At 41.1% G+C, this 26,002-nt stretch overlaps 1 protein-coding gene across 3 annotated transcripts in view; it reads right to left on the bottom strand.

The window, feature by feature from the left end:
• FAT3 (FAT atypical cadherin 3) overlaps window positions 1-26,002 on the bottom strand; it is a 645,126-nt gene that overhangs the window by 121,516 nt on the left and 497,608 nt on the right. For all 3 annotated transcript variants that reach the window (XM_088832053.1, XM_088832051.1, XM_088832052.1), the window contains 2 exons: window positions 8,700-8,975; window positions 4,843-5,053 (listed from right to left, as the gene is read on the bottom strand). In XM_088832053.1, the coding sequence (XP_088688179.1) occupies window positions 4,843-5,053; window positions 8,700-8,975 (487 nt within the window). The remainder of the gene's footprint in view (window positions 1-4,842; window positions 5,054-8,699; window positions 8,976-26,002) is intronic.

The raw sequence follows: 26,002 nt of genomic DNA, 5'->3' as shown, positions 1-26,002 counted from the left end.
TTTGTAAGCTGTGAGAAGTTTTTCCAAATCCCCTATACTCCAACACACGCACACACATGCACACATGGATGTACAGTGGACATAACGAATGACAAGGCAGTGTTTCAATCTGTAGCCATTCTACTTGCTAAACTTCTGAGAGGTTTCTGGTGAAGCTCAGAACTGTTCATCAGAAGCGGCACTGAAACCAAGAACTTGAGGCGTAAACCTCAGGAGACGGGGAGGCTGCACCCCGCTGTGCACCCCGACACTGCGGAAGCTGAGAGGCCTTCCTCTGAGGCAGGTGGGGGGGTGACGCCCGGGACTGTGGAGGGTGAGGAAAAGAGGAGAGAGTGGGGGACACAAAACGCGCAGAGAACGCGGCTCACAGGTCATGAACAACGGGAAGCAGCCTCCTTCACCATATGGCTTTCTTTCTGGCTGTCCCCCACTGCTCAAACAACACACATGCTTCTGGGTCCCCACTCTTTCACAAGTTAAAAATTTTGGTTATTCAAATATATCAGAGTTTTTCGTACTGTGTGAAGTTCTACAGTATGGCAACATACAGAGAGTTTAAATGTTATTATCATTAGGATAGGCTTCAGGATTGAGAAGGTAGGCAAGTACAGTGCTTATTGAAATATGGAGCTTCCCTGGTGGCTCAGTGGTAAAGAATCTGCCAGGCAATGTAGGAGACATGGGTTCGATCCCTGACTCAGGAAGATCCCCTGGAGTAGGAAATGGCAACCCACTCCAGTGTTCCTGCATGGGAAATCCCATGGACAGAGGAACCTGGTGGGCTACAGCCTATGGGGTCACAAGAGTCAAAATATACAATAGATACAGCTATTTACACACTTCTTACTGCGTACTTGTTCATTAAACTTTTCCAAGTCTGAAAACAAAAATGTCATGTTCCTGTGAAGTCTATTTGTATGCTTGTTTATTTCTTGAGAGGGAGCAAATCTAACAGAGGTAAAGAATTTGATTCTGACCCCAAATGTGGACATGCCACCTGAACATGACCATTTCATGATGACAACAAGAAGGCCAATGAGCTCAGGAACAAGCTTGCAAATTTTCAGTGAATGGTACTGTGGAATTGAGTGTGCTCCAATATTTGATTCACAGACCCTCACAAGAAGTCAGGAATCATTTCACTGTAGCATCTCAGGGGAGGCAAATATAGAGACACCTGACATGCAGGCCTGAATGCTACATCTTCATTACGGGGCCCCACCTGGAGTTTTCAGGTGAGACTTTTCTTCCTCCCGGCTCAGGGCATAACAGCAAGACACACGGCAGGGCTGACCGAGGCCCAGCCTTTGGCCCTGAGCAGCGCGGCCCCGCTCTGTGGCCCTGTGGCTGCTGGTCTCCTTGGCGCCCCGCCCCAGGATGCTGTGCAGCGGCCGCTTTGCCTCTCTTTCTTCAGTGTGCTGTCCTGCTTACTTGGAATCCACTTCCTGCCTTCACTCTTCTGCTCTACTTGAATCTTTGGAAGCTAATCTCTGCTTGTTTTCTTGGAATCTATAGCAATGCAGGGAGATGTGGGTTCTATCTCTGGATCGGGGAGATCCCCTAGACAAGGAAATGGCAACCCACACCATTATTCCTCCTAGGAAAGCCCATGGCCAGAGGAACCTGGTGGGCGACATCATGGGGTTTCAAAGAGTCAGACACGATTTAGTGACTCAGCAATAACAACGGCATGGCTTCTTATAGACTTTTGGCAACTGGGCAAAAGCTGTGCTGATGTTACCTACCATTATGAATCTGGTATACAGCACAGTGCCTGGCACAAAAAAGGAGCTCAATAAATATTTGTTGAATGACTGAGAGAGGTAGACCCAAAAAAGATTAACTCTTCATCTGTATCCGTGTTGGGGTCTAATACACTCCCTCCCGTCGTAACTTAGCTCTTTCCTAGTGCTGGTCTCCCCTGTACTGCCCTCTCTCCAAGCCACCTGTGAACCACTGCTGGCACCAAACGTCAACCCTGAACTAAATACAAGACCTGAAGTTCTGCACTTGATTCTACCTCAGTCCTTTGGGTGAAAACAAAAAGCTTCTGGGACTTCCTTGGAGATCCTGTGGCTGGGACTCTGAGCTGCCAAGGCAGGGGCCCAGGTTTGATCCCTGGCTGGAGAACTAGATCCCATATGCCGTAACAAAAGATCCCTGAGGATACAACTGAGACTTTGTGCAGCCAAATTAATTAGTTAAAAAAAAAAAAAAAAGCTTCAGTAGTTACTTCAGGCCAGGCAGGGGACGGGAAATGTATTGCTGTTTAGTCACTCAATCGTGTCCGACTCTTTGCGACCCCGTGGACTGTAGCCCACCAGGCTCCTCTGTCCATGGCATCTTCTAGGCAAGAATACTGGAGTGGGCTGCCATTTCCTTCTCCAGGGGATCTTCCTGACCCAGGCATGGAACCCAAGTCTCTGTGTCTCTTGCATTGGTAGGCAGATTCTTTATCATTGAGCCACCAGGGAAGCCTTAAATATGGACCACCAGTAAACAGAGTGAAATCTTGCTTATTGAGCTTCGTGAGAGGGGCATGACTTAGCGACTAAACAACAACAACACTTTATACCAAACATGCTATTTGCTTCAAACTCCTGAACTAGCTGGGATCTGCCTGTCTCCTACCATGATCTCCAAAGAAACTTGGCTTAACTAGAACCAGTTCAGGTCAAGCATAGGTCTGTCTGTCCTGTAATTCTCATTAGCTTTTTACACATCTAATCAAAGGTTATTCTTTGAGATACGAAGCATGCCTTGGGTTTTCTGGAAATTCAAGTTTTCTGTATAAAAGAAATTTTAAGGGAAAAAAAAAAAACTTTTCTCCCTAGCTTTAATTGAAGAAATGACTGAATTCTTTCTCCATGATTAGCACTTGGCTACAGTCTTTGGAAGCTGAAAGATAAACGACACAGAACTTTCAGCTGGATGGTAAATTACCCTTAAATTACTCTTTGAGAACCTCCAAATTGGTTTTGAAATTGTCTGGTTATCTGAGAGGAGAAGTAGTAGCCCTAATGACAAATATAAAAAACAAGTAGACACACAGACAAATACTTAGAAGATGTTAAGAAAAGTAGAAATAAAACCATATACCTAAATGATTACAATGACATAAAAGAAGGTATATGCATAAATAAATGAGGAGAAAACAAAAAACACACATGATTATGGGAGATGGTGATGGACAGGGAGGTCTGGCGTGCTGTGATTCATGGGGTCGCAAAGAGTCGGACACGACTGAGCGACTGAACTGAACTGATAGAATGAATATAGTTATTGAATTGCCACGCTTCCTGTGACAGTATTTAAACATTTATTTTTTAAAGTTTCCCTATATTATTTGTGAAACTAAAGGAACAAGGACTGAATAACAAAATAATTAAAATGGCCTGTGATAAACAAGAAATGCAAAATAGCGTTTTAAAAAAAGGACTGTCAGGCTTGGCCTTCCCAGGTGGCACTAGTGGTAAAGAACCCACCTGCCAATGCAGGAGACATAGAAGACACGGGCTTGATCCCGGGGTCAGGAAGAGCCCCTGGAGGAGAACACAGCTCCCCACCCAGTGTTCTTGCTGGAGGATCCCATGGTGGCTACAGTCCACAGGGGCCCAGAGTTGGACACGGCTGAAGCGACTTAGCACACATCTACACACACACGCACCGTCAGACTTTAGCCTGAAAGCAAACTCTATGGAAAATTGGAAAAGAAATGGACTAATTCTCTTGAGGCACCTGGCTGTTATGAACCCATGTCTTTTCTTGTGTTTTTTTTTTTTTTTTGGTATAGAGTTTACACATACTCATGTAAAATGTCAGTGTCTCATACAGGAAATAGTTTTATATTGTCATTCAATAGAGGGGCTATTTTTAAAGAAGGTTATTGGCTTTTTTTCCTAAAAATTTTTAGTCCAAAGTTGTCATTCTAACATTCATATTTTAATTCAACCACTCTCAAAAATGCTCCTTATTTAAATCAAGAGAAAGCCTTTCCAGCGCTAGCGTGAAAGGAGACAGCATTTGGCATTATGCACGGCAGACATAATGTTGCAGAACATTATGGAAATATGTGGCCTGAATGTTCAAAAAAGACAGAACAGGGACAGGGAAAATTGAGCAGAAAAAGGATCTTTGTAGTTTTTAGGCTTACGGTCCTCTCCTTGCTTGGACATTCATCTCTTCTGTCATAAGTGTTTTCTAAGTGTCCATCTGCAGACCATCAGTAAACTATGGTCTTGCCTTCTAGATATTAAAATTGAATTTTTAAAATACTCTCAAGTTTTAACAACACAAGAGCCTGTATTCATTTATCTGTCAGGTTAAGCAGGCTGTTGAGTCCCTACCCACTACCATGCCACTCATATCACCTCCAATGAAGGGAGTTTGTGAGAACCAGGGTGTGAGGGGTGTAGGCATTTTTGAAGTCCACAGCCCACAGCCTACCTACTGACAAGTAAACAATGATCTTTAAGATTCAATTCACAGAACTGTCTGGCAGCCCTCCTATGATGGGAGGCTTTGGTTATTTCAGTCTGAGGCCACGGACTTGTTGACCCATCAGAAAAAGCCACAGAGTTTATTACGCAGTCTTCGCTCTTCTCCATTCCAGAAAAATCTGAGATTGAACACAATAAAAGGAAACTCTTTCTTTGCTGTCAATGATGGAAAACATATTACTGAAATGCCAAGAACTTAATACACCATCATTGAGCAAATAGGGCAGTTGCTTGGCCAAAAAATCCATTTGGAGACATGGTAACTATGAGAATTTTACACGGTGGTAAACACTACTGAGAGTCCAGTGCCATGCATGACGCTGCCGTCTGCAGCAGCTCTCACCTGCTTCTATGGTATATGTGAGTTCTGCATTTTCCCCTTTGTCTTTGTCCAGAGCCGTCACCTGCAGTACAGCTGATCCCAGAGCAGCCGATTCAAACACAGACGCTTCATAGAGTGGGTTGGTAAAATAAGGGCTGTGATCGTTAGCATCTTCCACATTCACAATGACTCGGGCCAAGTTTCTTCGATAAGGAAACTCCTGATCTCTGACCTTGAGGCAAAATACAAGAAGCAATAGAACTAAAATCTTTAAGTTGCAAAGAATTCACATGGCTGTGCCTACAGTGAAATCAAAATGAAATCATGCATGGAAAGTGCCTGACCCATTCCCAGGCCGAGTAGGTTCTCAGTAACTAGCAGTGCGTCTAGCAAGTGGGGACACTGATTGTGAACATGGTGAGAGCTGGGGCCACACTGTATTGCTCAGCATTAAGCCTGGCCTCTGGCCTGTGTCCAGTTCGTGCTTGTGGAACTGAAGCCTGAATATCACAAACACAGCATTTCCCTCTGATCTCCCTCACCCAGCCCTCTGTAATTTGCCTGAACAGTTGCTAATGGAATGGTGGATGGCGGCTCTTCTAAAGGGGAAACTGAAATGTGGAAGTAATTAATGCAATGCAGGCACTGTCATTCATTCCTTCACTCAACAAACATCTATTACCCTCTATTATCTATTAAGCCCCAGGATGGCCCCAGGTGTCTCAGCACTGATTAGACACAGTTCCCGCCCTCAGTAGTTGACTAGGGAATGCAAACAAGTAAGTAGTCAGATAAAAGGCAAAGAGATAAATGCCAAAACATGAGTAAGCAGTAAGAAGAATGTAGCCTAGCTTACAAAACCAAGTAGAAGTGGTAAAAGGCTGGGGGAGGTGGTGTGTGGCATATATTTCAGGCAAGAGGAACCAATATAAATAAAGGTCCAGAGCTAAGAGAGAACCCTAACCACTGGGAAGATGAGCCAAATCTTAATTTCTAAAATGTGACACCCCTACACAGTGAAATACCAAAGAACCTTGCCTGACTGCTTTAAAGTTCTCCTTGGTTTTCATACAGCAGGAGCTTAGTTCAGTTCAGTTCAGTTCAGTCGCTCAGTCATGTTTGACTCTTTGCGATCCCATGGACTTCAGGACACCAGGCTTCCCTGTCCATCACCAACTCCCAGAACTTAGTAAAACTCATGTCCATCGAGTCAGTAATGCCATCCAACCATCTCATCCTCTGTCATCCCCTTTTCCTCCCAACTTCAATCTTTCCCAGCATCAGGGTCTTTTCCAGCAAGTCAGTATTTCGCATCAGGTGGCCAAAGTGATGGAGTTTCAGCTTCAGCATCAGTGACTTTCAAGTCTTCTCCAACACCACAGTTCAAAAGCATCAATTCTTCGGCGCTCAGCTTTCTTTATAGTCCAACTCACATCAGTACATGACTGTTGAAAAAAAACATAGCTTTGACAAGATGGACCTTTATTGGCAAAGTAAAGTCTCTGCTTTTTAATATGCTGTCTAGGTTGGTCATAGCTTTTCCTCCAAGGAGCAAGTGTCTTTTAATTTCATGGCTGCGGTCACCATCTGCAGTGATTTTGGAGCCCAAGAAAATAAAGTCTGACACTGTTTCCACTGTTTCCCCATCTATTTCCCATGAAGTGATGGGACCAGATGCCATGGTCTTAGTTTTCTTGATGTTGAGTTTTAAGGCAGCTTTTTCACTCTCCTCTTTCACTTTTATCAAGAAGCTCTTTAGTTCTTCTTCACTTTCTGCCATAAGGGTGGTGTCATCTGCATATCTGAGGTTACTGATATTTCTCCCGGCAACCTTGATTCCAGCTTGTGCTTCTTCCAGGCCAGCTTTTCACATGATGTACTTTGCATATAAGTTAAATAAGCAGAGTGAAAATTTACAGCCTTGATGTACTCCTTTCCCAATTTTGAGCCAGTCCTTTGTTCCATGTCCAGTTCTAACTGTTGGTTCCTGACCTGCATACAGATTTCTCAGGAGGCAGATCAAGTGGTCTGGTATTCCCATCTCTTGAAGAATTTTCCAGTTTGTTGTGATCCACACAGTCAAACCAGTCTACTTTGTTGTAGTCAATAAAGCCGAAATAGATGTTTTACTTTAACTCTCTTGCTTTTTTGATGGTCCAATGGATGTTGAGCTTGTGAGATGAGGGCAATTGTGCAGTAGTTTGAGCATTCTTCGGCATTGCCTTTCTTTGGGATTGGAATGAAAACTGACCTTTTCCAGTCCTATGGCAGAAGCTTGCAACTAATCAATTCTACAACACATGATTTTGCTATAAATGTATGTAGCATTAATCCAATGTGTGCTTTTTTTCTTGTTCAGGTGCAGATCCCCTAACTTCAGAGAGATCTGAAGAAATTAGAAAATCTACCAAGAAAGGCCCTATCCCTTACCCTACCTTTAGATATAAGGGGAAGGGGTTTTCAAAAATAGTCCCTGAAAGGAGTTGAGCAAAATGACTAAAAGGGCTTAGCTTGGAGAAAGGCAGCATAAAGGAGTTGTTTGCTCTAAACACTCAGTTACATAAATAATAAATGATACAGGGTGAGCACACTGAACTCTGAGTTATTTAAGGAAAGAATGAACAGACATGGCTTGAAGAATGGTAAGAATGGTGTTAGTCGCTGGAAGGGGATTTCTGTTCCTGAAGAGATACATATAAATGCTAGCCAGTGAGCCTGCTGAGTGCCCTGTCTATAGACCAGCCTGCCCCACCTAAGGACCAAGCTGGACTCTGTATTTTGGGATTATGGAAATCTAGGTCTTTTCCAATAGAATGTCCAAGGGTGCAAGGACTTTGTCTCTTTTACATCCTCAGTGCCTAGAACAGAATGTAATACACAGTGGGTGCTGGAGAAATATCTGTTCAATGAATGCGTGAATGAGCAGCCAGAGGAATGCATCTGATGAACCTGAGTCCCTCCTCCATTCCCCGCACTCTCATCTGAAAGCCACAGCCAACGCCATGGCACTCGGCTTTCCTCTTGCCCAGAGAGGTTTCCAGACGTGGAAAGAAAGAGCAGCACTTACTGGAAATTACTGCAGCCACTTGTGAATTGATAGCATCTTAGTGCATCTTAGAGTCAATCGGTACAGAAATTAAGTCTCTGCCCTCCTCCCCAGCCTTAAGGAACGCAGGGTCGCTGATAGGCAGTAGCTGTGCAATTGCCCAGGGGGCTCTTGGGTAGTTAAAGGGACATGTTCTAGGTCATAAACAAGGGTGTTTTCTTACTGATCTTTACTTCTCATTTATGCAAATTCGTCGAACTTTGCTTTAAAATGAAAGTGACTTCTACATAATTTGGAGACCCTATGAACCCAAATTTAGACTTATTTCTCCAGGCTTTGGTGAGTTCTGAGATCTCTTTTGTGAGCCAGTATTTATTGCTAGGTCCAATGCCAGTGCAATAAGTAATAAATCAGTCCTCTAAATGCTTCTAAGGACTAAGGACTGTACAGGTCAAATAAAGGATTACCCTTGTGATTATCTTCTCAAGGAACTTCTTTTAAATGTTTCCACCAAATCTTCTGGACGTGAACCAATACCACAGCCTCCAAGATTTATGGAAACACAGCCTATTCCTTCCCTCTCAAGTCAGGCTGTCATGAGCCTTTACTATACAATTCGTCTAATATTTCAGTTTGGCAAAAATAGGGAGTCACTACCTAACGACAGTAATTCCTCACTGAAGTAGAAAGGCAAGAATGAAGGCAACCCTGCTGTGAAAAGATCAAATTTACTACTACTTACAAAATTCAAGGGCCCTGCCTGCCTGGCGGCTATGGCGTGTGGCTTAAGAAGATGCTTCTGCTAGGAAAGCGTTAAGCAGTCTGGTCCTACCATTATGTGCAGGATGTGCTTGTCTTGCGCTTCGTGGTCCAGCCTCTCGGCCGTGTAGAGGACGCCTGTGCTGGGGTCTATGCGGAACTTCCTCATGCTGACGGAGTCTATGCTGCTGTGGACGGTGTAGCTCAGCTTGTGCTTCTCGTCTCTGTCTGTGGCTTCAATCTGCAGGATTTCTGTATCGGGAAGCACATCCTCGGAAATGGTCACATCGTAATTTGGCTGAGAGAATTCTGGGCCATTATCATTATTATCCAGCACTTTGATAAATACCTATAGTTAAAAGAAGACAAGAGTGATGACCATTGCCAATGTACTCACTGATAAGAGGTCCCTCCCTCTCTCTTCCCTCTGTGTCCTTGGATCCTTCAGTTGTTTTAATAGGTAGGGAGATTCTTACGAAAGCGCGCTGTAATTAGAGATTGACAATAAACCAGCAGTTCACATGAACAGGAATATAAACTGTGAGGATCAACATTCTCACTATTAATTGAACAGATGAGACGACCCCAGGAGGACGATAGTTCGGAAGATTATCGGAGGCTCAGTGTAGGACATCCCAAGGTGACCTCGGTTTGTTAAGTTCCCATTAGCTTACATTCTGGTTATGTGCTCTTCCTGCTCTATGGTGGACTCGATGTGGATGCAACGGCAGGATAAGCAGCAAGGAAGAGGCAAAGGAAAAAGAGGAGCGAGCAGAGGCGCTTCTCCTTGGGACAGAGGTCTACTGAAGAGCGCGGTGCGAAAGCTAATGGTAGCTGGAGCGGGGTCCCAAGTTGTTCCTTTCTGGAAAGTACTTTGTTTCCAAACTTTTCAGGAGAATTTTATAAAAGTTATAGCTTGATGAACCCTTGAGGATTCATCACTCAGCTGTGGCAATGATCAGTTCATGACTAATCTTGCTTTATCTTTATGCTCCTTCATTTTTCCCATCTACTCCCTTGTATTATTTTGAAACACATCCTAGCCATCATGTAATTTCCGTGTACATCTCTGAAAGACAGGGAGTCAAAGTAAACACACACATATCACACACACTCATAATACCACTATTGCATCTAAACAGAGAAAACAACAACTCCTTAATGTCTTTAAATATTCAGTTGGTGTTCATACTTCTGTAATTGTTTTTTAATGAGGTATATATGCTTGCGTACTTGTGAATATATATTTTCATAGTTTCTTTTAATCAAGATGTGCAAATAAGGCACACGCACTGTACCTGATTGGTGTCTCCATCAGTCATCTCTTAATCTATAGCTTCTCCCCCCACGTCTCCCTTGCAGTTTTCATGTTTCTGTTGCTATTAATCAAAAAGCTGAGCTCTTTCTTATTTTGTTCCCACAGTCTGAATTTTGCTTATTGTATCCCTATAGTTTTGTTTTACATGTTCCTCTGTCCCCTGTATTTCTTATATTGGCAGTTTTATACAGAAGACTTAATAAAATTCCCATTTAATTTCCTTCTTCCCTTTTTTTTTTTGACAAAAGGCCCTCATGGGTGAAACTGTGTATTTCCATCTAGAGATACATAATGTCTGGTTCTCATCTTATTCTGTGATATTGGCCACTCTGATCATGAAGCGATGCTAATTCGTTAAAGTGCAAAACAGCACCATTTTAATTCTATGATTTCTTCCTCAATTATTAGCTAGAATAGTTCTAATAAGAAAGTTCTGTTTAATTATTTGGTTACTTTGAAGTACACTTCATGTAAGGGCTTTCTCGGTGACTCAGCAGTAAGGAATCTGCCTGCAATGCAGGAGATGCAGGTTTGATCCCTGGGTTGGGAAGACCCCCTGGAGGCTGGCATGGCAACCCACTCCAGCATTCCTGCTTGGTGAATTCCATGGAAAGAGGAGCCTGGTGGGCTACAGTCCGTGGGATTGCACAGAGCTAGGACATGACAGAAGTGACTTAGCATGCACACATGTATACACACTTCATGTAGAAAAGGACTATATTGATGCACACACGGTGCTTTCTTAAGTGGGCTCTTGTGATGTTTTGACACTACCCAAGCAGTCTTTGATAGTTTTCTTGCTTTCCAGTAACTGCTACTGGTAATTTTTTCAGTCATCTTATATATATCCCTGCTCCATTATTGATTTATCTATAACTTCAAGAAGTGTTGGTTTCTTTTTAGTTAGAAGTGGCATTTAGAAACCATGATCTGGTGCTAGGAATGCTTATTGCTGTCAGCTTTGGTATTTTTCAGCAGAGTCAGCAACGCAATTCTAATAATTATATCATGAGTTCACATTGACACTACCAATTCAAAACTATGCTGTTAACAACTCTGTCCATGAGTGGACTGGCACAGCCCAGGCCCATTCCCCCACCCCCACCCTGAGCCATGTGGCCAGCTACTCTGGGATCCAACCTGGTCCACAGTGGGCCGTCGGCCACTGCATGTGGCAGGGCCTGGCAGCTACCAAGGATGACAGCTAGCCTGCCTGCCAGCACACCCACAGTAGCTGACTGTCACAACAAAAGAGCCCGTGCAACCCACACAGGAGGCATCGCTACAACACACAGCCCTCGTAACAAGAGGCTAGTGTGCGGCTGGGCTGCAAGGGCCCTCTCCTGCCCAATGCGACGTTTCCAAGGTTGAGAAACACAACTGAACTACCGAACACATGAAACAAATACAGAAAATATAGAAAACAAGGAGATGGAGAATATTCCCTAGATGAAAGAACAAGACCAAACCCCAGAAGAACTAAGCAAAGTGGAGAGGAGAGATCTTCCACCATCGAGTTTAAGACGACAATCATAAAGATGTTTAATGAGCTTGGGAAAATAAAATGGATGAGCAGAGTGAGAAGTTTAACAAAGATTTAGAAAATATAAAGAACCACCAAACAGCTGAGGAATACAATAACTGAAGGAAAAAAATACTACAGAAGGAATCAACAGTAGATTAGGTGATGTGGAGGAAAGGATCAGGGAACTGGAAGAAAGAGCAGTGGAGATTCCAAGCTGAACAGAAAAAACAACAACAAAAAAAGAGTTAAAAAAAAGAGGATACTTTAACAGACCCCTGGGGCAACATAAAACACACTAATAAACACACTAAAGGTCCCATCTGAGAACAGAGAGAGAAAGGGGGAAGATGGTATATTTGAAGATATACTAGATGAAAACTTTCCTAATCTTGGAAGGGAAACAGACATCCATGTGCAGGAAGCACAGAGAGTCCACAGCAAGACATATTATAATTAAAATACCAAAATTAAATATAAAGAGGGACTCTTAAAAGCAGCAAGAGAAAAGCAACTAGTTATAAACAAGAAGACTCTAATAACACTATCAGGTGACTTTTTAGCAGAAAATTTGCAGGCCAGAAGTAAATGTTAGGATATATTCAAGTGCTGAAATGGAGAAAAAATCTACCACCCAAAATAATCTATCTGGTAAGGTATCATTCAGAATTGAAGGAAAGTTTTAAAAGACAATCATAAGCTAAAGGAGTTCATCACCACTAAGACAATTGCACTCATCTAGTAAAGTCATGCTAAAAATTCTCCAAGCCAGGCTTCAGCAATATGTGAACCGTGAACTCCCAGATGTTCAAGCAGGTTTTAGAAAAGGTACAGGCACCAGAGATCAAATTCCCAACATCTGCTGTATCATGGAGAAAGCAAGAGAGTTCCAGAAAAACATCTATTTCTGCTTTATTGACTGTGCCAAAGCCTTTGACTGTGTGGATCACAATAAACTGTGGAAAATTCTGAAAGAGATGGGAATACCAGACCACCTGACCTGCCTCTTAAGAAACCTGTATGCAGGTCAGGAAGCAACAGTTAGAACTGGACATGGAACAACAGACTGGTTCCAAATAGGAAAAGGAGTACGTCAAGTTTGTGCATTGTCACCCTGCTTATTTAACTTCTATGCAGAGTACATCATGAGGAACACTGGGCTGGAAGAAGCACAAGCTGGAATCAAGATTGCTGGGAGAAATATCAATAACCTCAGATATGCAGATAACACCACCCTTATGGCAGAAAGTGAAGAAGAACTAAAAAGCCTCTTGATGAAAGTGAAGGAGGAGAGTGAAAAGTTTGGCTTGAAGCTCAACATTCAGAAAACGAAGATCATGGCATCAGGTCCCATCACTTCATGGGAAATAGATGAGGAAACAGTGTCAGACTTTAATTTTGGGCTCCAAAATCACTGCAAATGCTGATTGCAGCGATGAAATTAAAAGACACTTACTCCTTGGAAGGAAAGTTATGACCAACCTAGATAGCATATTAAAAAGCAGAGATATTACTTTGCCAACAAAGGTCCGTCTAGTCAAGGCTATGGTTTTTCCCGTGGTCATGTATGGATGTGAGAGTTGGACTGTGAAGAAAGCTGAGTGCCGAAGTATTGATGCTTTTGAACTGTGGTGCTGGAGAAGACTTTGAGAGTCCCTTGGATTGCAAAGAGATCCAACCAGTCCATTCTAAAGGAGATCAATCCTGGGTGTTCATTGAAAGGACTGATGCTGAAGCTGAAACTCCAATACTTTGGCCACCTCGTGCGATGAGTTGACTCACTGGAAAAGTGTCTGATGCTGGGAGGGATTGAGGGTGAGAGGAGACGGGGACGACAGAGAATGAGATGGCTGGATGGCATCACCGACTTGATGGACATGAGTTTGAGTGAACTCCGGGAGTTGGTGATGGACAGGGAGGCCTGGCGTGCTGTGATTCATGGGGTCGCAAAGAGTCAGACATGACTGAGCGACTGAAGTGAACTGAACTGAACTGAAGACAACTTTATAAGAAATGTTGAAAGGGTTTTTCTAAGTGGAAAAGAAAAGGCCACAAATAGAAACTTAAAAAAAAAAAAAAGCTATGACTGGAAAAACCTCACTGGGAAATGCAAAATATAGGAAAGGTAGTGGATCAAAACACTTATAAAGCTCAGTAGGAAGGTGAAAAGACAAAAGTAATAAATCGTCTTCATCTATAATAAGTAGATAAGTAATACATAGAATAAAATGATGTACAATGTGTTTTCAAAAATGTGGGAGCAAAAAATGTAAGTCTGTTAAAATGCATTCAAGCTTAAGAAATAATGAACTTAAAATCAATACCCACTCATAAAGATGTTGTATATAAATCTCACGGTAACCACAAATCAAAGGCCTAAAATAAACACACACACAAAAATAATAATAAAGAGAAAGAATACAAATAAACACTAAAGATGGTCATCAAATCACAAGGGAAGATTGCAAGGGAAGAAAAGGAATGAGAACTACAAAAACGATAAAAAACACCATTAACAAAATGGCAATAAGTACATGTTTATCAATAATTAAATGAAAATAGACTAAACACTCCTACAAAAGACATAGAGTGACTGCATGGATAAAATAAGACAAGACCTACACACATGCTGCTTACAAGAGACTCATTTCTTATCCAGAAATACATACACACTGAAAGTGACAGAATGGAAAAAGGCACACCATGCAAACGGAAATCAAAAGAAAGCTGGAGTAGTAGTACTAAGACAAAATAAACTTCAAAACAAAGACTGCAACAAGATACAAAGAAAGACAGTACATAATGTTAAGGGAATCAATCCAAAAAAAGATAATAAATGCAAACAGGTATTTACCCAACATGATGTTGCTATTGTTTAGTTGCTAAATTGTGACTGACTCTTTTGTAACCCCATGGACTAGAGTCCCTCTGTCCATTGGATTTCCCAGCCAGAATACTGGAGTGGGTTGCCATTTCCTTCTCCAAGGAATCTTCTCAACCCAGGGACTGAATCCACATCTCCTAAATTTTCAGGTGGATTCTTCACCACTGAGTCACCAGGGAAGCCAATTAAGCACATAAATACATATAGCAAATATTAACAAACATTAAGGGAGAGAATAGTAGGAGACTTTAACACTCCACTTAAATCAATGGATAGATCATCCAGACATAAAAGCAGTAAGGAAACATTGACTTTAAATGACACATTAACCAGATGAACTTAATTGACCAGATGAACTTAATATTATATATATCAATCTCTCTCTCTCTATATATATAGAACATTCCACTCAAAAGCAGCAGAATACACAGTCTTTTCGCGTGCACATGGAATATTCTCCAGGACAGGTCACACACTGCTGCTGCTGCTGCTAAGTCACTTCAGTCGTGTCCGACTCTGTGTGACCCCATAGACGGAAGCCCACCAGGCTCCCCCGTCCCTGGGATTCTCCAGGCAAGAACACTGGAGTGGGTTGCCATTTCCTTATCCAATGGATCACACACTAGGCTAGAAAATAAGTCTCAACAAATTTAAGAACACTGAAACCATATCAAGCATCCTTTACAACCACTACTGTATGATACTAGAAATCAACCACAAGAAACAAATTGCAAAAAAACACAAACATGTGGAGTTGAAACAGTATGCTTCTCAACAACCAATGGTCACTGAAGAAATCAAAGAGGAAATTTAAAAATGCCTGGAGACAAAGGAAAATGGAAACACAATGATCCAGCACATCTGGGACACAGCCAAAGCAATTCTAAGAGGGAAGTATATAATGATATAAGTCTACCTCAAGAAGCAAGAAAAACCTTTGACCAGACTAATCAAGAAAATACGGGAGAGGGCCCAAATAAATAAAATTCAAAATGAAAGGGATGTTACAACTCATGCCACAGAAATACAGAGGATCATAAGAGATTACTACAACAAATTTTGTGTCAGTAAAATGGACAACGTAGAGGAAATACATAAATTATTAGAAACTTAAAGTCTTCTAAGACTGTATCGGAAGATAGAAAATATGAACAGATCAACTATCAGCAGTAAAACTGAGTCAGTATTGAAAAAACTGCCAACAAACGAAAGTGTAGGGCCAGATGGCATCACAGAACTCTACATTTCAAGAGTCAGTATCTATGCTTCTCAAAATATTCCAAAAAATTGAAAAGGAAGGAATGTTACTGAATTCATTCTATGAGGCCAGCAGAACCCTGGTACCAAAACCAGACAAAGACACCCCTCAAAAAGAAAATTACAGGCCAATATCACTGGTGAACAAGGATGCAAAAATCTTCAATAAAATATGAGCAAAATGAATTCAACAATAAATTAAAAAGATCATACACCATGATCAAGTTAGATTTATCCCAAGAATGGAAGGATGGTGGTTCAATAACCACAAATCAGTCAGTGTGATCTACCACATTAACAAATTGAAGAATAAAAATCATATGATCATCTCAGTAGATGCAGAAAAGGCTTCTGACAAAATTAAACATAAATTATAAAAAAGGTCAACAAAGTGAGTATAGAGGAAGCACACCTCAACAAAATAAAGACTATCTTGGACAAACTTACAGACAGTATCATAATAAATGGTGAAAACGTGAGAGCATTTCCTCTGAGATGAGGAGCAAGACAAGGATGCCCACTCTTGCCACTTTCAAAATTGGAAATCCTTTTACATCTTAGAAATCTTAGCCACAGAAATCAGACAAGAAATTAAATACCTCAGATTGGAAAAGAAGTGTCACTGTTTACACGTGATATGATACTAAATCCAGTAAAGTTTCAGATACAAAATTAATGTAAATAAACCTGCATTTCTATAAACAATGAACTATCAGAAAAAGAATGTAAGAAAACAATCCAATTACCATTGTATCAAAAAGAATAAAATGATTAGGAATAAATCTAACTAAGGAGGTAAAAGGCCTGTACTCAGAAAATTATAAGACACTGACAAAGGAAGTTGAAGATGACATAAAAAGATGGAAAAACAAATCATCTTATTGGATTGAAAGAATTAATATTGTCAAAATGACCATATTACCCACGTCAATCTACAAATTCAAATGCAATCCCTATATAATTGGCATTTTTCACAGAACTGAAACAAATACTTCTAAAATTTGTACAGATAGCCAAGACAATCTTGAGAAGAAAGAACAAAGCTGCAGGCATCATATTTTCTGACTTCAAACTATTCTACAAAACTACACTAATCAATGAGGTATGGCACCTCATCAAAACAGAGACAGAGAGATCAATGGAACAAAACAGAGAATCCAGAAATAAATCTATGCTTATATGGTCCAGTAATCTATGACAAAGGAGGCAAGACTGTACAATAGGGAAAGGTCAACCTCTTCAGTAAATGGTGTTGGCAAAACTGGACAGCTATATGCAAATCAATCAAACTGAATTATTGATATTTTCTCATACCATATAAAAAATAAGCTCAGAAGGATTAAAGACTTAAATGTAAAACCTGAAACCATAAAACTCTTAGAAGAAAACATAGGCAAAATACCCTTTGACACTGGGCTTAGCAATATATTTTTTTGTATATGTCTCCTTAGACTACAGGAATGAAAACCAAAAAAAGAAAAACTCTAAACAAATTGGACTGCACCAAACTGAAAAACATTTGTGTAGTGATGGAAACTATCAACAAAACAAAAAGACAACCTACAGGATGGGAGAAGATATTTGCAAATGATATATCTCATAAAGGGTTAATATGCAAAATATACAAAGAACTCATACCACTCAACATCAAAAACCCAATCTGATTAAAAACTGAGCAGAGGACCTGAACAGACACACTCCAAAGAAGACATACAGTAGGCCCACAGACACCTGAAAAGGTGCTCAACATCACTAATCGTCAGGAAAATGCAAATAAACCACAGTGAGATATCACCTCACACCTGTCAGAATGACTTATCAAAAAGACCACAAATAGCAAACATTGGTGATGAGGTTGAGAAAATGAAATCCTCACACACTATTAGTAGGAATGTAAACTGATGCAGTTGCTATGGAAACAGTATGCAGGTTCCTAAAAAAATTAAAAATAGAACTGCTATATGACCCAACAATTCTTGGTATTTTTCTGAAGAAAACAAGAACACTAACTTAAAAAGTCATATGTTCTCTTATGCTCATTGCAGCATTATTTACTATAGCCAAGATATGGAAGCAACCATATATATATATACACACATACATATATATATATATATATACAGATTGTTTTAATGGAATACTACTCAGCTATAAAAAAATAATGAAATCTTGCCCTTTGTGACAATATGGATAGCCATAAAGAATATTATACTAAATGAAATAACTCAGAGAAAGAATAATACCATACAAGTTCATTTAGATGTGGCATCTGAAAAACATTACAAACCAGAAAAAACAAACAGAACAAATATAAACACACAAAAACCAACCATAACAAAACAGAAACAGACTCACAGAAACAGAGAATAAATTGGTGGTTGCCAGAGAGGAGAAAAGAGGATTTAAAGGAAATAAGTTATGGGGATTAAGAGGTACAAACTTCCAGTAACAAAATAAGTCACCAGGGTGTAATGTGATGTAATGCAAAGGGAATAGAGTTAACAATATTATAGCAACTTTTCATGCTGACAAGTTGGAAGTAGACTTACTGTGGTGGTCATTTTGTAATGTATAAAAATACTGAGATACTATGTGTACACCCGAAGTTAATACAATAGTGTAAGTCAATTATACTTCAATAAAAAAAAATCAAAACAATATTAAGGTGCCTGTCAAGGTTTTTACATAATCTTGTTCTTTTTACATGTGTATCTTCTTTCTCCCGTGATGACATTTCTCATGCTCAATGACATCATCATACTTATTCACCTGTCTGAATATTCACTTATCTGAAATACGTGCCACAGTGTCTGAATAACACCAATATTGCTATTATAATTACAATTATGGTCATTCCAATTGATCTAATATTCTTTTGCAGTTCTTTTTGTCCTTTAGATTTACTCCACTAGGAATATATAGTCAAATTAGTACATGTAGAGTCATGTAGAATAGTGTACCCTGGGCATACATGCTTCCAACTAGATACACATATAAATTTGTTTGCTTCCATTTACTTTCAAATTTTTGACTTGCTTTTTTAACATTTAATTTCATTTTATATGTAAAATTACCAGTGCTAAATTTACAGAAAAGTTATAATCAAGCTTAGCTTCATTATTTTTCCTTTTCTTGTATTCCCTTCTCCTACAAGCAACCATTTTTTTCCAGTAATGTTCTATTTTATCCATCTACTTCATCAGTATAAACATATTGCATACACTCGCCCTCAACAAGCTATTTCACCTAACATTTTATCAGTAGTTCCCAGCAAGGAGGACTTTGTCTCCCAGGGTCATTTCTCAGTGTCTGCAGATGGTTTTGGTTGTCAGAACCTGGGGGGAGGGGTTTTCCTAGAACCTGGCGGGTAGAGGGCAGGGAAGCTGAGCAGCCTTCTGTAATGCATAGGCCAGCCCTGAGACAGGAGGCAGATGGGCCCCTCCGCAGCAGGGTGAAGGGATTAGAGGCTGGTTCCCTATGGACTGAAACCCCGAAACAGCAATAGCAGGACGGCTGAGAGAGGGGGCTGCCCAGACAGAATATAATGGCCCACACACTTCTCATTCTCACAGTCAGGAAACCTCCCCAGCTACACAAGCACAGAAGGGCTCCTTGCAGGTCCAAGGGTAGTGATGCTAACTTATGCCAAGCTAGGCCTCTTTGGTGGAACCCACCTTGGCTAAGAGACATGGGTGCACACGTGGGAGGACCCTGAGACATACCAGATATGTACTCTGAACCAGGCAAGTCAGAATGGCTGGCCAGGGGAAACCTGGAAGAAATGCCCCACTAAGTCACTTAAACTGTCACGAGGGCGTGACTCTGAGTCCGCCCGTGTGTCTGCCCACATGTACTGTACACTTTTTCCTCCTAAAAAATACTTGCTCACCACTTTCTTTGTGGGAATTCTTTTCAGCAAAGCCAAAGGGTGAGGGCCTTGTCACTGACTCTTGATCTAGTGGCTAGGATGCAGTGCTCTGACTGCCGCAGCCCAACCTCATCTTTGGCCGGGGACCAAAGCCCTGCCTCAAGCTGCTGCAGGCTGCGGCCACCTGAAGTCAGCCGCTCGCAACAAAGAGCCATCTGACTCAAAAGGTCAATAATGTTGCTGCTTTATATCATGAAGACCATGCCACAACAGTGCAGAAATAATCTTCCAAGGGTAGATGTATTATAATTAATCCAACCAGTCCTCTACTGACGTTCATTTAAGATGTTTCCTATTTTTGCTCTTAAAATGAGCATGCAATAAAGAGCCTTGTGCCTGTGTGTTTTCATAGTTTTGCTAACATATATTTGCGACCCCAAAATTGGGATTGCTAGCTCAAAGGACGGAGAAGGCAATGGCAAGCCACTCCAGTACTCTTGCCTGGAAAATCCCATGGATGGAGGAGCCTGGTAGGCTGCAGTCCGTGGGGTTGCTAAGGGTTGGACGTGACTGAGCAACTTCACTTTCTCTTTTCACTTTCACGCATTGGAGAAGGAAATGGCAACCCACTCCAGTGTCCTTGCCTGGAGAATCCCAGGGACGGGGGAGCCTGGTGGGCTTCCGTCTATGGGGTCACACAGAGTTGGACATGACTAAAGTGACTTAGCAGCAGCAGCAGCAGCTCAAAGGAAAAGTGCTTATGATTTTATGAAACACTACCTATATTTCCATGCCCATAAGTTTGATCACTTGGCATTTCTATGGTTATATACAAGAATGACTACCCTCTCACAGCCTTACCAACAGAGCATGCAGTAAAATTTTTGGCCAATCTAATAGATGAGAAATGGCAGCTCAGTGTTATTTAGGATTTTCCTTTCTCTTATTACAAGTGAGGTTGAGCGTCCTTTCACATGTTTAAGAACTGTTTGCTCCACTGTCTCCGAGAAAGGCCAGAGCCACAGCAGCACTTTCCCGCCTCAGTTCTCCCATCCCGAGCTAAGGGGACATCCCTGATGGTACCCCTGGGGGAGGCCTGGAGGAGGGGGTGAAGGTTTTTGTTCCTGGCTTGCAGGACCCTACATCCAGCCGGATGCCCCCGCCCCCCGTCACTGTTCTAGTGCCCTGTCCACAAGACCCCAACCTACCCTCAGGAGCATGCCCACCTTACCCTCAGGAGCACACATGCACTTCTTTTCTTGTTAAAACTATCAGCTCATTCTTCTATGGGTTAGATAGTCCTTTTTTTCTGTTTATTTTGGAAGCATGATATAAATTCCCAATGTTGTCAACTTTGTCATTTGTTTTTATTTTGTTCATGGAAACCTTTTTTTTTTGTCACGCAAAAGTTTTTATTTTATTTTCATGTAGTTGAATATGTCAATCTTTTCCCTGAATGCTTCTCGATGTTAAATCATAGTTTTACATTTCCAGGTTTTGGTGATTACACATTTTTCAAAAATGGAATTTAAATGCTTCTTTTTCTTACATTTTTATCTCTAATCCATTTGGAATTTCTCCTAGTATATTATGTGAGGAATGAGTCCAGTTTTATTTTTTTTCCACATGGCTCTCCATTTATTTCAATGATAATTTTTAGAAGACTACCACTTCCCCATGGATCTGAGTAGCCGCTTTTACTCTATACTAAATTTACATATGCAAGTAGTATATTTCTGGCTTTTCTATTTCGTTCCATTGGTGTATCTGTCTTCCTGCATCAACATCAAAATGTTTTAATTATAGAGCCTTCGTATTTTTTTTCCTTCCAGTTTCTGGAGACATAACTGACATAAATCACTGTGTAAGTCTAAGATGTACAGTATAATGATTCCACTTCATGGAAGTCATGCAGTGATTATCAGAAAGAGTTTAGTGAACATCTATCATCTCATCTAGATACAAAGCTAAAGAAATAGGAAATACATTTTTCTCCGTGATAAGAACTCTTAGGATTTACTCTCAACAAATTTCATGTATAACATATAGAAGTATTAATTATATTTGTTGCGTTGAACATTACCTCCCTAGTACTTATTTATCTTATAATTGGAAGTTTGTACCTTTTTTCTTAGGCTTCCCAGGTAGCTCAGTGGCAAAGAATCTGCCTGCCAATGCAGGAGCCGCAGGAGACGTGGGTTTGATCCCTGGGTCGGGAAGATTCCCTGGAGGAAGAAATGGCAACCCACTCCAGTGTTCTTGTCTGGAGAATCCCATGGACAGAGGAGCCTGGTGGGCGACAGGCCATGGGGTCGCACAGAGCCGGACACGACTGAGCGACTGAGCACACACAGGACAAGGCGAGACCTGTTTTGTACCTTCATCCAGTTCCCCCTCTTCCCACCCCCTGCCTCCTGTAACCACAAGTACGACCTACTTTTCTACGAATTCCTTTCTTTGTTTCTGAAGTATAATTGACCTATGGGGCTTCCCCAGTGGCTCAGCGGTAAAGAATCCGTCTGCAACGCAGGAGCCACAGGAGACCTGGGTTCGATCCCTGGGTGGAGAAGATCTGCTGGAGGAGGGCATGGCAACCCACTCCAGTGTTCTTGCCTGGAGAAACCCATGGACAGAGGAGACTGGTGGACTACAGTCCTTAGGGTCACAAAGAGTCAGACACGACTGAAATGACTTAGCATGCATAATTGACCTACAGCACCATGTTACTTCCTGGTGTGTAAATAGTGATTCAATATTTTCTTTATATACATTTTAATTATTTGGAAAAGCTAAGCCCTCTCTAAGGTTTTTTTTTTCTTTTCCCCAGGATTTTCCTGGCTATTCTTGCTTGCTGCTTTTCTAAATTAATTTATAATCAACTTATTGCATCTGACAAAACGATAGCATTTTAAATTTAGATTATGTTAAAAGTATAGGATAATTAAGGGAGAACTAATTTCTTAATGATAGAGTCTTTCTATCAAATAATATAGTTTGTCTTTTTTCTTTTGTTCAAATCTACTATTTTTTCAGTAGTGTTTTAGTTTTCCACAAATAGGCTTTGAACACTTTTAAACTTTATATATATGTGTGCTAACCAAAATGTGTTCTTTTTCATTATACATTTTCACTGTTTTCTGTTTGGGGGGTGGGTAAGGTGAGCTATACATGTAGGCTATTAATGTTTGTTTGTTAAATTTATAACTTGTTACTTTACTAATTTTCCTATCTTTTAAAGTAGCTCCATTCACTCCTTGGAAATTTTCAGATACATAATTACACTATATACAAATAGAGATCAGTTTACCTTTTTCCTTACAATTCTTATAATACAAATTGCTTTATCTTAGCTAATTGCATTGGTGGATACTTATAGCATACTGTTAAATAGCAGTAAAAACAGTGATATTCTTGTCTTATCCCTAATAAGAAAGCCTTTAGTTGGTTCTCCATTAAACAATAGGCAGGCTTTTGGCTGTAGTCTAAAAAATTACTTACTTTTAGAAATAAATTTAGTCAGACCATGGTTGTTCTTATAAATACCTGTACTATACATCACTTTGGTGGAGATGGTTTTTGAGTGAGAGGAAAAGGGTGGTATCATGACTTTTGTGCCAGGATGACTTGCCATGGGGGTGAGCTTGACATGCAGACAATCTTTGCTTCTAGTTTATGGTAGAAAAATTTCAGAGAAGTGTGATGGAGGAATTTTGGGCATTGCTTTATCTCCACTGTATTTGGAAAGCCATACTAGATTCTTTGAATGCCATTTATTTCCTTTAAAAAGTTCCAGTTAACTTAGCCAAGATGCTAAAATATTTGTGTTCACAGAAGCTGTTATATTAATGGCATAAAAGAGCCTTTCCGGCCAACAAGCCTGCCCTGACCTTCCTGAAGTTTCAAAGTCGATGTGCTCTTGAAAAGCTTGCCTCTTTCTGCTTGCTTTGTCCTGAGCCTAATCTACAGTCAGAACAAGTGTTTCTCTGTAAAAGACTTCCTTTTCCTCATTTGTTTTTTATTTCCCACAGTTGGGGCCATTTGTGAGCTCCTGAACAACCAAACAAAGCAAAGTAACTTTCAAAGATACTGTGTTCAAAATGGTAATTGAAAGGCCTAAAGAAGCACAATGGACTCCGAGCAGGAGGGACCCTGAGTGTGGGAAGTCTCTTCGGCGCTAGTTTCAGTGCCGCCCACCACAAACACTCCAGGTTTTGCAGGCTCCTCTGAGTTAAGTCTGGGTAGATGCCGAGCCTCGCTTTACGAAGACTCTTGGCATGAAGCGTCCATGGCGTGAGCTGAAGGGTAAGGCCTCTGTCTTTATTAGAACCAATTAAATCCTGAATTACTGAAAATTCTGCCTCTGTTTGCATTCAGAACAATATTTAAAACACTCCTGTTGCTGCTGCTACTGCTAAGTCACTTCAGTCGTGTCCGACTGTGTGACCCCATAGACGGCAGCCCACCAGGCTCCCCCGTCCCTGGGATTCTCCAGGCAAGAACACTGGAGTGGGTTGCCATTTCCTTCTCCAATGTGTGAAAGTGAAAAGTGAAAGTGAAGTCGCTCAGTTATATCCGACCCTTAGCGACCCCATGGACTGCAACCTACCAGGCTCCTTCATCCATGGGATTTTCTAGGCAAGAGTACTGGAGTGGCTTGCCATTGCCTTCTCCACAGTTGTAATTTCAAGGATGATGCCTCTGGTATCCCCTCCAGGCTTGCAAGACCTGTTTCTGAATGCATTAAGAAGAAAAATCACATCAGCATGTGCTTGTTTTCCAGTTTATCTACTTATATCATATTCATTTCTTCAACTGTGCTATCTTTAGCTTATCAACATGACAAATGAGAGAGAATCAGAGATGTTAAGCAATTTGCCCAAGTCATAATGGGAAGGCCACACTCAAACCTAGGTCTCATGGAGCCAAATTCTGTAGTGTTCCATTATACCATTTCCATGTGTGCTTAAATTCTTGTTGCTTAGTTGCTTAGTCATATCTGACTCTTTTACAACTTCATGGACTGTAGCCCGCCAGGCTTCTCTCTCCATGGGATTTCGCAGGCAAGAATACTGGAATGGGTTGCCATTCCACCCACCAGGGGATCTTCCTGATCCAGGGATTGAACTCCTATTTCCTGCATTAAGAGGTAGATTCTACCGCTGAGCCATCAGGGAAGCCCACACTTAAATTATATACGCATTAATTATAAATGCACAAACATAATGTTCCATTATACAAAAATCCTAATTTACAAAACAGCTAACTGACATGACCATTCTCACTTCAGGAACATTAATCTTGAGATTATTCTGAACAGAAAGTGTCCTGTTGCCTTTAAAATTGGAATCCATTTTCACGAATTGATTTGCTGCATAAGTTGTCAGGCATGGATCTATTACATACAGTGAGGTTTTATCATTATTATTTTAACATAAAGTCTCACAGTAGAGTTGGCTTGCTGCCTTATTTCATCTATTTAATTGCACTTGTTCCAGCATTGTCCTAACCTAAATACACAAGGAAGCTTTGGGCCCCTGCCCTTTTCATCTGCTAAGGAGATGATGTTAAAGGAAACAAAAGATGTACCCAAAAGAGAGCATCCCTCGATCCAGGGGGTCATGGCGCAGCATTAGTTGCTGTCATTTTTGTTGTTCAGTCACTCAGTTGTCTCTGACTATTTTGTAACCCCATGGACTGTAGCCCACCAGGTTCCTCTGTCCATGGGATTTCCCAGGCAAGCGTACTAGAGCAGGTTGCCATTTCTTTCTGGAGATCTACCTGACCCAGGGATCGAACCGGAGACCCCAGCATTGGCAGACAGATTCTTTACAACTGAACTGCCAGGGAAGCCCCAAAGCAGCATTAACAAAAGTGATCTGTTTCTACCTTCCACTCCCTTTTAAGCAGGTGCAAGTTGGAAGAAAAGGCTAAGGCAAAGTTCGAATCTTTAAGGTGAAAAGTGAAAGTGTTAGTCGTTCAGTAGCATCTGACTCTTTGCAACCCCATGGACTGTAGCCTGTCAGGCTCCTCTGTCCATAGGATTTCCCAGGCAAGAATACTGGAGTGGGTAGCCATTCTCTTGGCCAGGGGATCTTCCCAACCCAGGGATGGAACCCAGATATCCTGCGTTGCAGGCAGATTCTTTACCGTCTGAGCCATTCTTTTCAAGGAAGGAGGCCAATCAGGAACTCCCAACATCACCTAGAGATAAAAGAGGAATGGGATACCTGTGGTTGTTAAGGGCAAGGCTAACCTAGGAATGCACATCATGGACCTCCAAAGCCCCAGAGAGCACAGACCCGCCTGTAGGAAGACTTAGCGGTCAATCTCAATTAACTTATTTGTGGGGCTTAAGAAATGTGGGGATGATCTGAAAGAGACTTTATTTATTTATTTTTGAAAGAGACTTTTAATCTCAGGTTTGGCTGTGGAGCAAACAAACACAAGCTGATTTTCATATCTTTATAAATCAAAGCAGGACTCAAATAAGGAAAGCATATTAAAACCACAAAAGCACATATCATGAG

This window comes from Moschus berezovskii, chromosome 25, assembly GCF_049115385.1.
Source record: "Moschus berezovskii isolate FMDL1 chromosome 25, NW_MosBer_1.0, whole genome shotgun sequence".
Taxonomy (NCBI): Eukaryota; Metazoa; Chordata; class Mammalia; order Artiodactyla; family Moschidae; genus Moschus; species Moschus berezovskii.
This window is presented reverse-complemented; position numbering and strand designations above follow the sequence as displayed.